At 37.3% G+C, this 14643-nt stretch overlaps 1 protein-coding gene across 1 annotated transcript in view; it reads left to right on the forward strand.

Moving 5' to 3' along the window:
- The window catches only part of OstDelta (oligosaccharide transferase delta subunit), a 279105-nt gene that overhangs the window by 64625 nt on the left and 199837 nt on the right, over positions 1-14643 (forward strand). The window contains exon 4 of the mRNA XM_090384636.1: positions 3192-3300. Coding sequence (XP_090240762.1) covers positions 3192-3300 — 109 coding nt within the window. The remainder of the gene's footprint in view (positions 1-3191; positions 3301-14643) is intronic.

Here is a 14643-nt window from a genome sequence, read left to right on the forward strand (position 1 = left end):
AATTACAAAAAGGAGTTTGCAAACCATAAGATGGAAGCTTGTTTGAAAGCAAACATGATTGAAAGCCTTTCAGATGTCAAGAGCAACTGCTTGGGTTTCACTTAACTTTTCCATTGAATTTGTCTATAAATGGGTGACATAAGCCAGAATATCTGCAGTGGATCGACACTGACAGAATCCATACTGGCGATCGTTGATCAGACGGAGGTTTCTAGGTAGTTTAAGAGTTGGCGGTTAATTGATTTCTCCATTACTTTAGAAAGAGTAGAAGTAATTGCAAATGGGACGATAATTGGATGGGAAGGATTTGTCACCCTTCTTAGGAACTGGCTGGATATGAGCAAATTTCAAAGCAGAAGGAAAACCACCTTTGGAATATGAAAGTGAAAAAAAGGTGGCAAAGGACAGGAGTAAGTTCAGGAGCACAGGTTTTGAGAACAAGTGGAGCTTTCTTGGCATCAAGGTTCGTCAAAATCCTTTTGACAGAAGACCACAGGACGCATTGAATGGAGCATGTTGGGAATGGCGGGAGGAGTTTTACCAAGATCATTAATGCACGAGTTGAAAGAAAAATGGGGTGCTAGCAGGTCAGCTTTATCCTTGGCTGAAGTGACAACAGAACCATCTGGTTTTGACAGAGGTGGGAGCAGAGATGGGCAAAAGTTGCAGCCAATAGCTTTGGCAAGAGACCAGAATGCTCGGCTACCATTAGGGCAAGAAGTAAGTTTTCTACTCTTAAGCTGTTCAAAACCTAGTTTGGACTAATTAATAACTGCTTTACAATTGTTGTGAGCTTTGGTGTGGGCAGAAAATGAAACTGAAGAGTTGGAAACAGGCCAATTACGATATGCAATATTCTTCTTCTGAACGGCCTTAGCACATTTATTGGAAAACCGAGGTTTAGATAAAGGATGAGATTTTAAAGTGAAATGTGGGATAAAGGATTCCATTCCTACCAGAATAATTTCACTGACATGATCTCAGCAAACGTCGACATCAAAAGTTTTGAAACAGTAGTCTGACCAAGGAAAAGAAGAAAAGAAAAATCTTAGGTCATCCCATTTTGCATTCTTGTAATGCCAAACAACATGAGATTGGGAATAGCCATGATATAAAGGCTCCATTGGAGAAGAGACAATCACCAAGTTGTGATGAGGTGCCTAAAGGACCTCTCACTTTGACCATGTACTTAGAAAGGTTGTGTGTGGGAAAAATATCAATCGTGTTGGCTGTATGGTTAGGATTGTCCGGTATTTGTGTAGGTAAATGAACAATCTGTGCAAGGTCATTAGTAATTGCAAAACCCTCAGTATCTCGACCAGCTGGGTCGGTGTGACTAGAAACCGGAAGTCAGCTGGAGTTGTGAACATTAAAATCATCAAGGAAAATTACCTCACTGTTAGGAAAGTTTGTCTGGAGAAAGTCAAGTTGCAAAGAGAGGAAGTTGGAGAGCTCCAATTGATTAGTGGAGTTGGGAGAACGGTAGAGACAGCAGATGAATTTGACAGAATGTTGTAGAGAGATTTTAAGCCAGAGAAGATCGAAAAGAAGAGATTCCAAATTACCAAGTATCTGACAGGGAGTATCGGAATGGACATATGCACAAGTACCACCTTTGAGGCAGAAGGAATCATACAGCGAATAATATGGGCAGCTGAGATGAGCAGTAGTTGAATCAACCGATAGCTGACATTCTGTCAGAAAAAGTACATGGGGTTTGGCAGACTGAAAGTGGAAATGGACATTGTTGAGATTAAAATTGAGACCACGTTCTGTGAAAACTGCAAATTATTGCTTCAAAAACAACTTTGATAAAACTAGGAATCCGTGTTTAGGGAGGTAATGCAAATTCAGTTTTTAATTAAAACGAGTGTTAAAACAAAAAAAAAGTGCAAAACTTTGTTATTAGTCACCTGACATTTACCTGGTTAAGAAATCCATCCTGAGATTATGTAACTATACTCCTGTCAAGGTCCTACATTAATTCTTTAACCACTGACTCCATTACTTTTCCATGTAACATAATGGAGTCTAGCTTACAGGTCTGTAATTACCTTCCTCACCCTTTGATGTCTTTTGTGAATAGGAGAGACCTGTATATTTCCAATCTTTAGGAACTTTACTTGAATCCAAGAATGCCCTCATGATTATGGGTAGTGGCTTGCTTGCAGTGGTTTAGCTGCAATTTTAACTTTCTTCTCAATTATCACAAAATCATTTGGTATAAAGTTTTGGAATCCCCATCCTCAAAAACTTCTTCACTTATGGATGGAAATGCAAAGAATTTATTCAGTTTCAAGTAACCTGAGCAGGTTGTCAGTAGTTGTGCCAATGTGATTCTCCCTTTCCTTCTAATGTTAGCACAAGCAAAGAATTCTCTTTTACTTTCTTTGCTTTTTAGCTAAAGACTTTTCATAATCTTAGTTTGCCTAATCCCATTAACCCCGGTGATGGAATGCAGACTAGTACACTTATTGTACGTTCAAAGTTCCTAATAATTTATAATCATCCTGTGCATTTTTCTTCTCTGCCACTAGTCTCATCCTACACTCATTTTGATCTAAACCTGGAAAAATATCGTTTATTGGTATAAAAAGTGTTATAGCTGCTATGATTGCATTTCTGAATGCCAATTCCCATTTTAACTTTATAGTTGTTGACATTGTTTCTATAGTTCCAGTAGTTCACCCAAAGTTTCTGCATTATTGGATGAGAGAGAGAGAGAGAGAGAGAGAGAGAGAGAGAGAGAGAGAGAGAGAGAGAGAGAGGAGGGGCAGTAAATCTACAGATTAAAAATTTTAAATGTGTATCTACTGTGGGTTGGTTATTTGTGAATGAGGAAGCCTTGTAGCAGGCTTTTTTTTTTTTTTTAGATCCTGATATATATTTTTACACACAGTTGATTCAGGCAATCCAAATGTTTTTATATCATTGTGCACAACTCATTTCTTAAAAATGTTTATCAGCTTGTGACTTTATCAGAATGTTTATCCTTCTACACTAATAGTAGCCAGTTTGTTACAGGTAGATTTGTTGTAAATTTGCTGGTGGTCTTTAGGATTGCTGTAGAATTACATGCAGCATATAATTATGCAAGTAATTTTCATTAAAAGTTACATCTGAATTAATGGATGTTTGAATATATTAATTTCAACTTTCTCTGTAATAAGTAATGAAATACTCTTTTTCAGTTAACTGTAAGTGGACTCCAACCAATGTTGGAAGCTGTAATTAAGGAAGATATTTCTGTCCAGGATCTATATCATGCTGTTTTGTCACAAAAGAATATGGGTTTTCCTAGTATGTATCAATTTCTGTAATTTTTAATTAGCAGTGAGAATTCATGACGTAGCCCAGTGGTCAGGAGCGAGAGTGCATAGCACGCGTTCCTTGAGTGCACCGGGGTTCAAGCCCGTGACTACTAAATACGATAAATATTTGTATTGACGATTATTGTAAACTCTACTGACTTGGTTGTCATGCCGGAGTATAAACAGAAAATTTAATTAATTTATTTATAATTAAAACATATACACACACACACACACACACACACACACACACACACACACACACACACACACACACACACTCACTCACTCACACACTAGGGGGCTCCATCCCCTGCTTGCTTTCTTTTGCACAGCCTAAAGCTGGGGTCTTTTACTCTCTGTACACTACTTTATTTCAAGGAAGTTGGAATCAAGTGATTTAAGGAAGAAAACTTTAGAACTAAGAGAATTTTTATTGTTATAAAACAGATCTCATCTCAATTCATAATGCATCTTTGAATACAATGTTCTTTATACATTTAGGTCCTTTGTTGGCCCATTGTATAGTATACCAGCCTTGCTTGTGGTTCTCGGAAGAGCTACATATACTTGTCCATGACTGAACATCAAGTCTCTGGAATCGACCACGAACAATCCGACGTAGTCAAAAATCTGTCCCTGTGACTTATTTATCGTTAATGCGAACGCTACTCTGACAGGAAACTGGAGTCTCTTCAGAACAAAATGCATATCCTTGGCCCCTCATGTCTAACGTGATCCTAGAGATATGAACCATTTGTTGTCGCTGGTGAGGATCATGCAGTGGAGAATCCACCTTTATTGATCAGATGAGTTCCGCTACACAACCCATCTGATATGCAGAGATTACTGATGAGCATCACTAAACAGCCCTCTTTCAACTGTAGGTCATGAGGTGGAAGTCCAGAAGGGGTCAGATCGTTGATGGATAACTTGAAGGGAGGGTTACAGCTTTTCCTAATTTGAAAGAATCTGTTGAGTTCAATAGACTGTTTTGAACGTGTTCTTCAACCCCAGTCGTATGTTCCGCTCTGATCTTATTTTGATTACATCTTATATAAAACAATCGACTGTTCTCCACTTTGAGATAAGCCGTTATGATATAATGCTGAGTGAGCCTTTGCAAACAACATCTGATTCAATTTCAAGCCCTTTCGGAATGTCGATCTTTTCGCATAATACTGTACTGCCGTAACATTCTCTGTATGGTTGTTCTGTTTCAGCGTGTAACTCCATCCCGTTTCTCCACTGGGAAACATCAGAATAGATGTTTCTGATGATTTCAGATCTAAATGAGGAGATTTCAAACTCATTATCTTGCCTTCTTGATCGCTTTTCGGATAGACTCGCAAGTCTGTCTTTTCTGACAACTCGCCATCCTTCTACACTAATGGTAGCCAGTTTGTTACAGGGAGATTTGTTGCTGGTGGTCTTTAGGATTGCTGTAGAATGCCAAACTAACTTCTTTGTCTTTGCCAGATTCGTGCACTTCATAAAGGATTTTAAACATCTTCTGTATAGGTTTTCGTTCATTATATACTTTGTATGATTTCCAAGACATCAGTCCTTTGTTTAATGTCTCTAACAGACATTAAACAAAGGACTGATTAAACTCGTTGATCCTTTCACCACGGGACCTCCTCGTATTCGCATGGTATAAGGACTGCCGTCACCTTGAAAATCAGTGTTTTCTATACAAATATATACAAAAATATTTTCTGTACTGTGTTCCGCGAAACACAGTTTGGGAAAGCTGGATTAGACTAATAAATTGTTTCTTGAAATTTCTATTGTCGATTCCAGTTTTTAATTTCTCATCTTCTAGTGTCAACTGTAAAGTTCACAAGCCATTTTCAAAAACTGCCCTTTTTTAATCCTTTCAAAATTTCATTTTCATTTATTTCAGTAACAAATTTATAATTCAGTAACAATAAATTTTATTCTCATTTTTATTTTTATGTTTATGCCTTTTACCCTTTCACATGTGATTTACATCAGAAATGAAGACATTGCTATTTTGTTTACAATCCTGACCATTGGCACCTGAAGTCAGCTTACAAAAGATTGGTTTTGTAAGTTGTGTGGCAACATCCTTATTTTCAGTTTTGTAATTATTTATCTATTATATACAGGGTTGTTAAAATAAAAGTATCCCTATGTTGAGGGCTCTGGAGTGAGTGCCAAGGCTCGTACTGAAGAGAAATTTGGACAACAGGTACAATAAGGAATGTGCTCGCCATTTATTGGAGAAAAAAATTTGTTACAAAATTGTCACTATATGGCGCTGTGGCAATACAAATCACTTGAACAGCGCTACAGTTGTTCAAAGTGTCCTCCATTTTGGTCAACAACAGCTTCCCAGAAGAATAGCATTTTCTACAGCAGAATGTAACATGTCAACTGGAATAACCAGCACATGACATCTAATGGTGCTGTCCTTTAGATCTGCCAGAGTTTGACATCCATCCCGATACACTTGGTTCTTCAAAAAACCCCACAACCAGAAGTCGCATAGGGTGAGGTCCCGTGATCAGGATGGCCAAGAATGTCTGGAAACAATGGCTGATGACCTATTCGTCTGTAAAGTGTTGCCTTAGCAATCTTTGGACACAACGGTGGATGTGGGGTGGGGCACTATCTTGCACGAATATGGTATCCTGAAGACACCAATGTTGTTGCAGCTCTGGTATTGCGGAATTTGCCAACGTTTCATAATATCGCTGTCCAGTGACGGAACAGGTGCGGGGTTCAGTCCGTGTTACCTGTTCAAAAAAATATGGCCTAATCATGAATGTGGCCATAAATCCACATCACGCTGTCACTTTTGGAGAATGCAACTGGACTTCTTGGATGACGCGAGGGGTTTCTGTTGCCCAAATGCGACAGTTGTGCGTATTCACTTGTCCATTTAAGCAGAAGTGGGCTTCATCACTCCAAAGGATGTTCCATGGCCAAGTGATATCCACTGTCATTCGCGCCAGAAACTGAAGTGCGTGTGTGAAACGAATATCTGCATCACCATGCTTTAGCTACCATAGCATGTGCATCTTATAAGGATAGTACCGCAACACCTGACTCATTACTAGTCTTACAGCGGAATACGGCATGTCCACTTCACGAGAAATAGCTGACATGCGCTACCACATGGAGATTGACTTGATAAATCCACGACAGCCATAGCCACATCTTCAACACGAGAGGAGTCCACTCGTTTTCGACCTCTACCTGGTTGAACACCAAGATGTCCCGTCGCTTCAAATTTCGCAATCACTTTGCGGACAGCACAGTCATAGGTCCATGTGGGCCTTATGCACTTCTGACATCGGAATTCTCTGATAGCTACAGCTGCATTGTTGCTGTTATGATAGTACAGCTTCACTAATAACACCTTTTCCTGCAACGTTGTTGCCATTGCTGCTGTATTGGGGAATAAACATCTACTGTATATTTTGAAGAGGCTGCTTTCCTTTTATACAGTACAGTAGAGCTGAGTAGTGGCGCTGTGGCAATAACTTATGATTATGCAAATAATGTAAGTTATTTGCATAATCATAACTAAGATAGTTACACTCCATACAGTGACAAATTTTGTAACTAATTTTTTTTTTTCCAATAAATGACGAGCGCATTCTTTATTGTACCTGTTGTCCAAATTTCTCCTCAGTATGAGCCTCTATGTAGAGTGCTCTGGAGTGAGCCTTAGGACTCACTCCAGAGCACTCTACATAGGGATACTTTAATTTTAACAACCCTATATATATATATATATATATATATTTAAATAATGGCTTAAAAGTTTAACCTAAAATAAGAAAATAAATAAATATTAAGCTATCATTAGAGGCAGCAAAATGCACTTCCTCCACATGAAGCCCAGATATATCTGATAATTCAAAATAAAACAAAATATAAGCCAGTAGTATGGCAAAAAATGTAGAGGGAAAAATTAACATAAAAATAACGTAAAATAAAATAAACAAACAGGGAGGGGGAAGTAAAGGTAAGACATAAACAGTAGCCGATAGTCCCCTATATAGTTTAGCACTTTAATTCCAATTAATAAAACGATATAAAATTTAAAATAATGCCAATTATAATATGATTTAGCGGTACCCCCCTAGAGGGTACCAGTTCCGAAAAACGTGAAATATCACCAAAAAGAGGTTAAAAGAACTACTAAAAGAAAAACAAAATATCAAAATAATAGACTGACCATTATGCCCCATATCGACAGAGTACCACGAGGCCAATAATGGTCATGGAATCTCTGCATTTCAATCGAGGAGGAATGGATGGTTTGGTTCTTCGATCTTTTCACCTTTGTGACGATTTGTATAGCGAGTTCAAATCGGGGGATAGCAAATATGCATAATCTGAATATAGTAGATGAAAAAAATGATACATAGCCAGAAATTCATCAGGGGACTACTCCTGACCATGTATCAAGCACGTTTCCAAACTTGTCTGTAGTATTAGAAAAGAGGTGGGGGGAAATATGCAGTCTTTTATCGTAATACTAGTAGACAAGGTAGTCACTATGCAGTGTAAAAAATGTAAATTAAAATAAATACAAATATATACAAATTTACAAAAGTGTAATGTGGAAAAAAAAAAACATATATAGATATATGTGAAGTGTATAAAAAGCATACACAAGCAAAAGGTAAATTCTAAGGGAGGGGAAGGGGAGAAAAGATGTTCAAAAGAAGGCGAAAATAGCGATAGGAATTAGGATAGACGGAGTGTTCGAATGCTCTACCTTGTCTACTAGTATTACAATAAAAGGCTGCATATTTGCCCCCCCCCTTTCTAATACTACAGACAAGTTTGGAAATGCAGTGCTTGATACATGGTCAGGAGTGCTATTCTTTATGCAATAACAATGATACAGACTTTGAACTGCTCTACTTCCATCACCATAATTTTAGCAATGCTATGATTAGAATCTTAGCCATCATAGAAGACAACCACAAACATGAATACTATGAAAGCATTTTTATGTGTATTCACAAATCACTGTACCCACGTGGTTTAAACAATAAATTCTTCAATAAAATTGTCTGCAGCAATAGATCCTTGAACATCGAGCAACAAATTATCAAATTATTTAACTCTAGTCATATATTAAAAAACAAAATTCACAGACATGGTCATGGTAGCAAGAAACAAAAACCATATAAAAATATCAAATTCAATTTCTCTAATATTCTAAGTTCATGGGACCATACACTTGATTTGCATAATAATTACCAATTCCTTTTTAGCATTAAAAAGTCGGTTCTTAGAACACTTGTCTCATTCAGTCAAAAATTCAAGTTTACCAATTTACAGCTTAAACACATTATTATAGACATCAGTCTCTTCAGAAATGGAACTATCACTTCTCACTGAATTGAATACTGTAACATTTTATTTCTCCATAAATGGTTTGACTATATACCTTGGTCCTCTATTCTTAACAAACACAATAACCTACTGCCTTTCAACAACCGCTATAAATTTGATATACATCACAGTTTCAATTATTACCCTCCATTAGGTTTAAAAATCTGCAACTACAAACAACTAGCCACTAATTTAGGTAATATATCACTTACTGATCTCCCATGCCATTGCAATAATCCTGTTTATGCACTTTTTGTGGATCAACATTATGGACATATCATAACTGGAAATCTAAACATCATTAATAACAATAATCCAAAAACAGCTATGAGTAAAGGGTTTAAATTCAGACCCATTAACCGAGTTAATCTTAATTCTATCAACAAAAAAGCTATATCTAGACCTTACACATTTTGCCAAAAAGCTAGTTTATAAATATACCATTCCACACGAAGCATTTCAAAACTGGATGACTATTATCTATCAAGGCATCAAAAAAGCTATTGCCAAGTCCTACAAACACTATACTCCATTCAGCAATCTAAAAAAACATTCTAGAATTACAAGATAACTTTATTATTACCCCAGTTGACAAAGCATCCAACAAGTTTTCTATCTCTTGCAAACAATTCTACTTCAACCAACTAAAATCTGAAATAGAGAATAGCTCCACATATATACCAGGCAGTCTCAATCCTTCTTCAACAATAATAAAGCTTATAGCTTTACATAAACAACTGCACACCAAAATACAGAACAGAACTCTACCCTTCCCTTCCTTTATATGATAGCCAAATTCCACAAACATCTGGTAGGTTTCAGATTCGTAACTAGTTCCAAAAATAGTGGATGCTATATCTACCTTGCAAGCAATTCTTCAGACAACTAAAAACCATCTTCAGCAATCTTACTACTACCTGGATTATTAATAATAACCAATCTGTTTTAAACATTTTTAGATCCAATCTCTATTACTAGTATTGAAACTTGATTTCACAAACTTGTTCACTTCCATCCCATTCAACCTACTAGTGTTTGTGCTAAAACAATTGTTTAATAAATACCATGAGAAACTTAATATCCATGAGGGTACTTGGGACAACCTCGTCAATCTTTGCATACTCAATAACTTTATTTTCTATGGCAAGCTTGCATACAAACAAATGATTGGACTTCCCACGGGTTCACAAATTTCAAGCCTTGTCTCTAACTTGTTTTTACACTATTATGAGGAATTATTTTTTGCCAGCAATCCCAATCATAAATTTTTTGCCTTCCGGTATGTTATCCTAGTTTTAAATTCCGACTTTGAATGCTTAGCTGCAGATATTTACCCCTCTGAACTTAAACTCAATGAAGAAAATGTCGATAATTGCACAGCCAACTTTCTTGATCTGATAATTTCACCCTGCAATGATGCAGTTCCTTATTTAATTGACATTTATGACAAAAGAAACTTTCAACTTTGAGGTCATTTACCTCACAAATTGGCAATCTAATATTTCCAAAAAAATTCACAAAAATACCATTTGTATTCAAGCCATCAGATTAGCGAACATATGTAGAAACCATATCCTATTCAGCAAAGCAATAAAAGTTTTTTATAACAAGCTTTTAAATAATAATATACCTCCCTTTTTCATCAAATACTGTTTCAGTATTGTTTCTTCTATAATTAAAAATAAATTCAATTTCGATTTGCTTGGCACCTGTCCGTGTTATAGGTATTGTACAGTTGTATATTATCTGGTGGGATTTCCACTGCTTAGTTAGTAATCACTGTTCGTAACTTCTGTTTAAGTGTCCTTTTCGGAATGAGATTACTGTTGCTTTACTCTCTAAGTTTTTCACACGTTTAGTTTGAATTCATCCTCTCTTCTTTTTGGATTCTTGTACATATGGGTTTTTTTCCTGGACTTATTAAGTGTGTCTCTTCCCTGATTACAACCACTAGGTTTGGCACTTTGCTTCCCTGACACTGGTCTCCTTTCTACTGTCTATATGTTGCCCTGCATCATTTAACCAGGCCTTTTATTTGGTGAATAAATTTTATCATTGGATACGAAAATTCTTCTAGGTTTTTAATTCTTTTTCCATCAAAAGTTTTATGCCTGTCGATTTTTTGTCATGCTCTTCAATGGATTCACTTAACCTCAAATCTACCACAGTTGTGCCTAACTGCTTTTCTGTTTCTACTGCTGTTTATCATCTTTGAAGTTTGGAGCAGTATTCTATAAACCCTGTTATCTGATCACCTAAATTTTACCGGATTTTTTCTTTGCATTTCGGTATTTTCTGTTTCGCATGTTCCTTCACATTTTGGTATGTCCGCAGCCTTCTATATGATGTTTCATGTTTTTAGGCCATCTTTCCCAATTTTTTTTTTTTTTTTTTTTTTCAACAATAGATGTCATCCCTATCTGTTTATCTAATTCTAAATCTATAAAAACATTGACTTGTCATTGTTTCTCTCTTTCGCTTCCTAGCCGTGTACGTCACTCCTCTGCTCTACTTAATGACTCCAGGTAACTTAGTTTTGGTTTCGTTTTTCCATTCTCTACAAGCCTATGGTATTAACACCCATTTTTACTAACGCTTGCGTTTATACCAGAATCCTTTCTTTAAGATTGGGCCTTACACACCCAGTAAGTTCAGTATTTTTAATGACTTTTTATACACTTTTTTTTTATACTGTCTTTTTCTAATTTTTTTTTTCCCGTTCGTAAAACTATTAGTGTAATACAAGGGTGATACAAACACTCTGTCTATCCTAATTCCTATCGCTATTTTCGCTTTCTTTTGAACATCTTTTCTACCCTTCCCCTCCCTTAGAATTTACCATTCCCTATACCATTTGCTTGTCTATACTTTTTATACACTTCACATACATCTATATATATATATATTTTTTTTTTTTTCCACATTACACATTTGTAATTATTTTAATTTACATTTTTTACACTGCGTAGGGACTACGCAGTGTAAAAAATTGTTTACTAGTATTACAATAAAAGCCCCCCCCCCTTCTAATACTACAGACAAGTTTGGAAACGCAGTGCTTGACACATGGTCAGGAGTAGATGAATTTCCCCTGATGAATTTCCTGGCTATGTATCATTTTTTTCCATTGCATTCCTGGGTGGAGGATCCCAAGCTTGAACGGGTCTGTCCATAGCATCCCAAATATGCTCCACAGGGTTCATGTCCGGTGAATGGAGAGGCCATTCCATAGTGGAATGCTCTTCAAATCATGTTCTAGGCATCTCGGCTCTGGGGAGGTCCATTGCCCTGCTGGAAGAGTCCATTGCCCTGTGGGTGCACGATGCCCATGAAGGGATGCAGATGGTCTGCAAAGGATGGACATGTAACTTGGACCATTCAGAGATGTGTGCCAGTTGAACACGCCCCAGATCATTACCAACCTTCCACCTATCTGAATAGTTCCTTGTTGACATGATGGGTGCATAGCTTAGTGCGGTTTCTGCCAGATGCCCACCCTCCTGTCCGCTGAAAATAACTGGAAACGGGACTCATTGGACCAAGAGACCTGTCTCCAATCATCCAAGGTCCAGTGCTGATGTTCTTTTGCCCAGTTGAGGTGTAGAGTTGTGTATCGTGGTGTTAGCAATGGGGCTCTGGTGTGTCAGTGGCTCCATAACCTATTGCGGCTTATGATCGCCTGATGGTCTTTGTGGAGGTATTTCTGGCACCTCCCTCTTTGAAGTTGGTAGTGATTTGTGCCACTGTCGCTCTCCAGTTGGCCGAAACAATGCAAGACAGATGTTGGCGGCCACATTCATCCACCACCTTTCTCTGCCCATAGTGCTGTCCAAGATGAGATGTTATTCCGGAAATGGGTATTCCCGATACACTCTTGATACTCATAACAGGGGATAGTGCAATTTTTGTACCACCTCCACGATAGAGTGACCTATGCCTCGGGCACGCACTATCATCCCTCTTTCAAAGTTGGTTAAGTCACAATGTTTATCCATACTGACATCGAATTGCTGTCTACGTAAATGCAGTGATGCATTATCATATTATTACCTGTATACCTGCCAAGCGGTTAGTTCGTCCACTAGCGAGAGTAGTGACAGCATCGCATTGCCCAGGAACCGGGTATCCTATAAATTCTGTCCTTCCAGTTTATATTTTATTTTCTATCTCCATTTTTTCCCACTTTATTGTCCATGTTCTGTATATGTTTAGCAATTGCTGCCTTTGACTGCACTACTAGACTACTTCTTTTTTCCATTTTCTTGTTATTCTGTTCAATATATATATATATAAAAATAACTGTAAAAATAATAAGTTGGAAGGAAAGACAAAAAAAGAAAGGAAATGAAAATGAATAAGGTGACCACTAATGTAAGTGCCTAGATAAGCAATATCCAACAATACGTGTAAAATATAAAGCAATATATATTTTTTAAAAAAGCAGAAAGTGAAGAAAGAAAGAAACAAATAAGAAAGACAGAAATGGAAGATACATGGTAGGAATATGTGTCAAAAAATATCAAGTATAGGGCAAATATAGGCAAAATTATAAGCTAATAAATATTAAATTTAGACTGGTGCCGATGAAATAATGCTGAGACAAAAAAATGGGAAATATCACCAAAATGACATGCTAAACCAACCACAAAAGGAAATAGATATGAGACAAACAACATGGAATGAGAACAGATGATCATTGTATCCAACCTCATCAGCAGATCCCTGGATACAGTGGCCATGAACAGTACTGATCAAATGTAATGCAAATTACCGCAACAGACTGAGACAGACATTAACTAAAATGCCAGCCTGCTAAAGCAATAAATTCGTATCATGGAGGCCCTAATGCAGTAACAGTAAGAATGGAAAAGCTTAAACACTCACCGCTAGAGCAGACTACTGCCAAAAAGAAAGAATAAAGTTGATAACAGAAAATAAAAACAGATTATATAAAAATTATAGAGAGAAGTATGAGCAACGCAAAGCAACTAGCACTCACTACACTCATTAGAAATAAAACTGGTCTGTACTTGTTAACAGGAGAGACTGCTTCTACGGGGATGGGATACACTTAAATAGAAAGGGTGCAAGAATATTTGCTGATGCTATCGAGGCAGTGTTAGGTGGGTCGGAAAACTGCTAGATTGGGGAATACAAGAACTAATAGATTAACAGTAGCCACTGGCAGAGGTCAAAGTGATTCTTGCACTGCTTCTATTGGAATGAGCAGCAGCCTGGAAAACAAGATCCAGGATATTTCAGAGACTGCTGGGAGTCATTGTGGTACAAGTAAACACATGGGTTGTGTTAGGGTAGCTAAGAATAGGAACAGGTGCATGTATACTTGTGTGTACACCAATGCTAGGAGTTTCGTAAATAAATTTGAGCTATTGCTCAAAACATCAAAGGCAGATATTTTTGGGATATCAGAGACGTGGTGTCAAACAGATATAAGGAATGCAGAACTGGAATTTGGGAAGTACAATGTGTACAGAAAGGATTGACAGAATAGGAAGGGAGGAGGGGTTATGCTATTAGTTAAGAAACACATAAAAACCAACGGAGTGAAGCCAGTCGACATCGCTGGACAGTGCAGTGTCGAGTCAGTTTGGTGTGATATAAGCATTGGGAGATCAAAATTGAGAGTAGGAGTGTGCTATAGGCCTAATGACTCTGATGAGTATAATAAGAAACTGTACAGGGAAATAGTGGGCCAGTAAATCAGTGAGTCTTATAATAGGGGATTTTAATTTCCCAGATATTGACTGGAATTTGTGGGTTGGTCACTCACACACTAGCACGGCTTTTGTGGATTTATTGGATGATTGTTTTCTACATCAGCATGTTCGGGAGGCAACTAGAGGAAGTAATACTCTTGATCTGATTATCAGTAGTGATTCCTCATGCATTAAGAATCTGCAGATAAAGGAACCACTAGGTGGCAGTG

The sequence above is a fragment of the Mastigoproctus giganteus genome, chromosome 11 (genome assembly GCF_048544385.1).
Source record: "Mastigoproctus giganteus isolate SK-2022 chromosome 11, ASM4854438v1, whole genome shotgun sequence".
NCBI lineage: Eukaryota > Metazoa > Arthropoda > Arachnida > Uropygi > Thelyphonidae > Mastigoproctus > Mastigoproctus giganteus.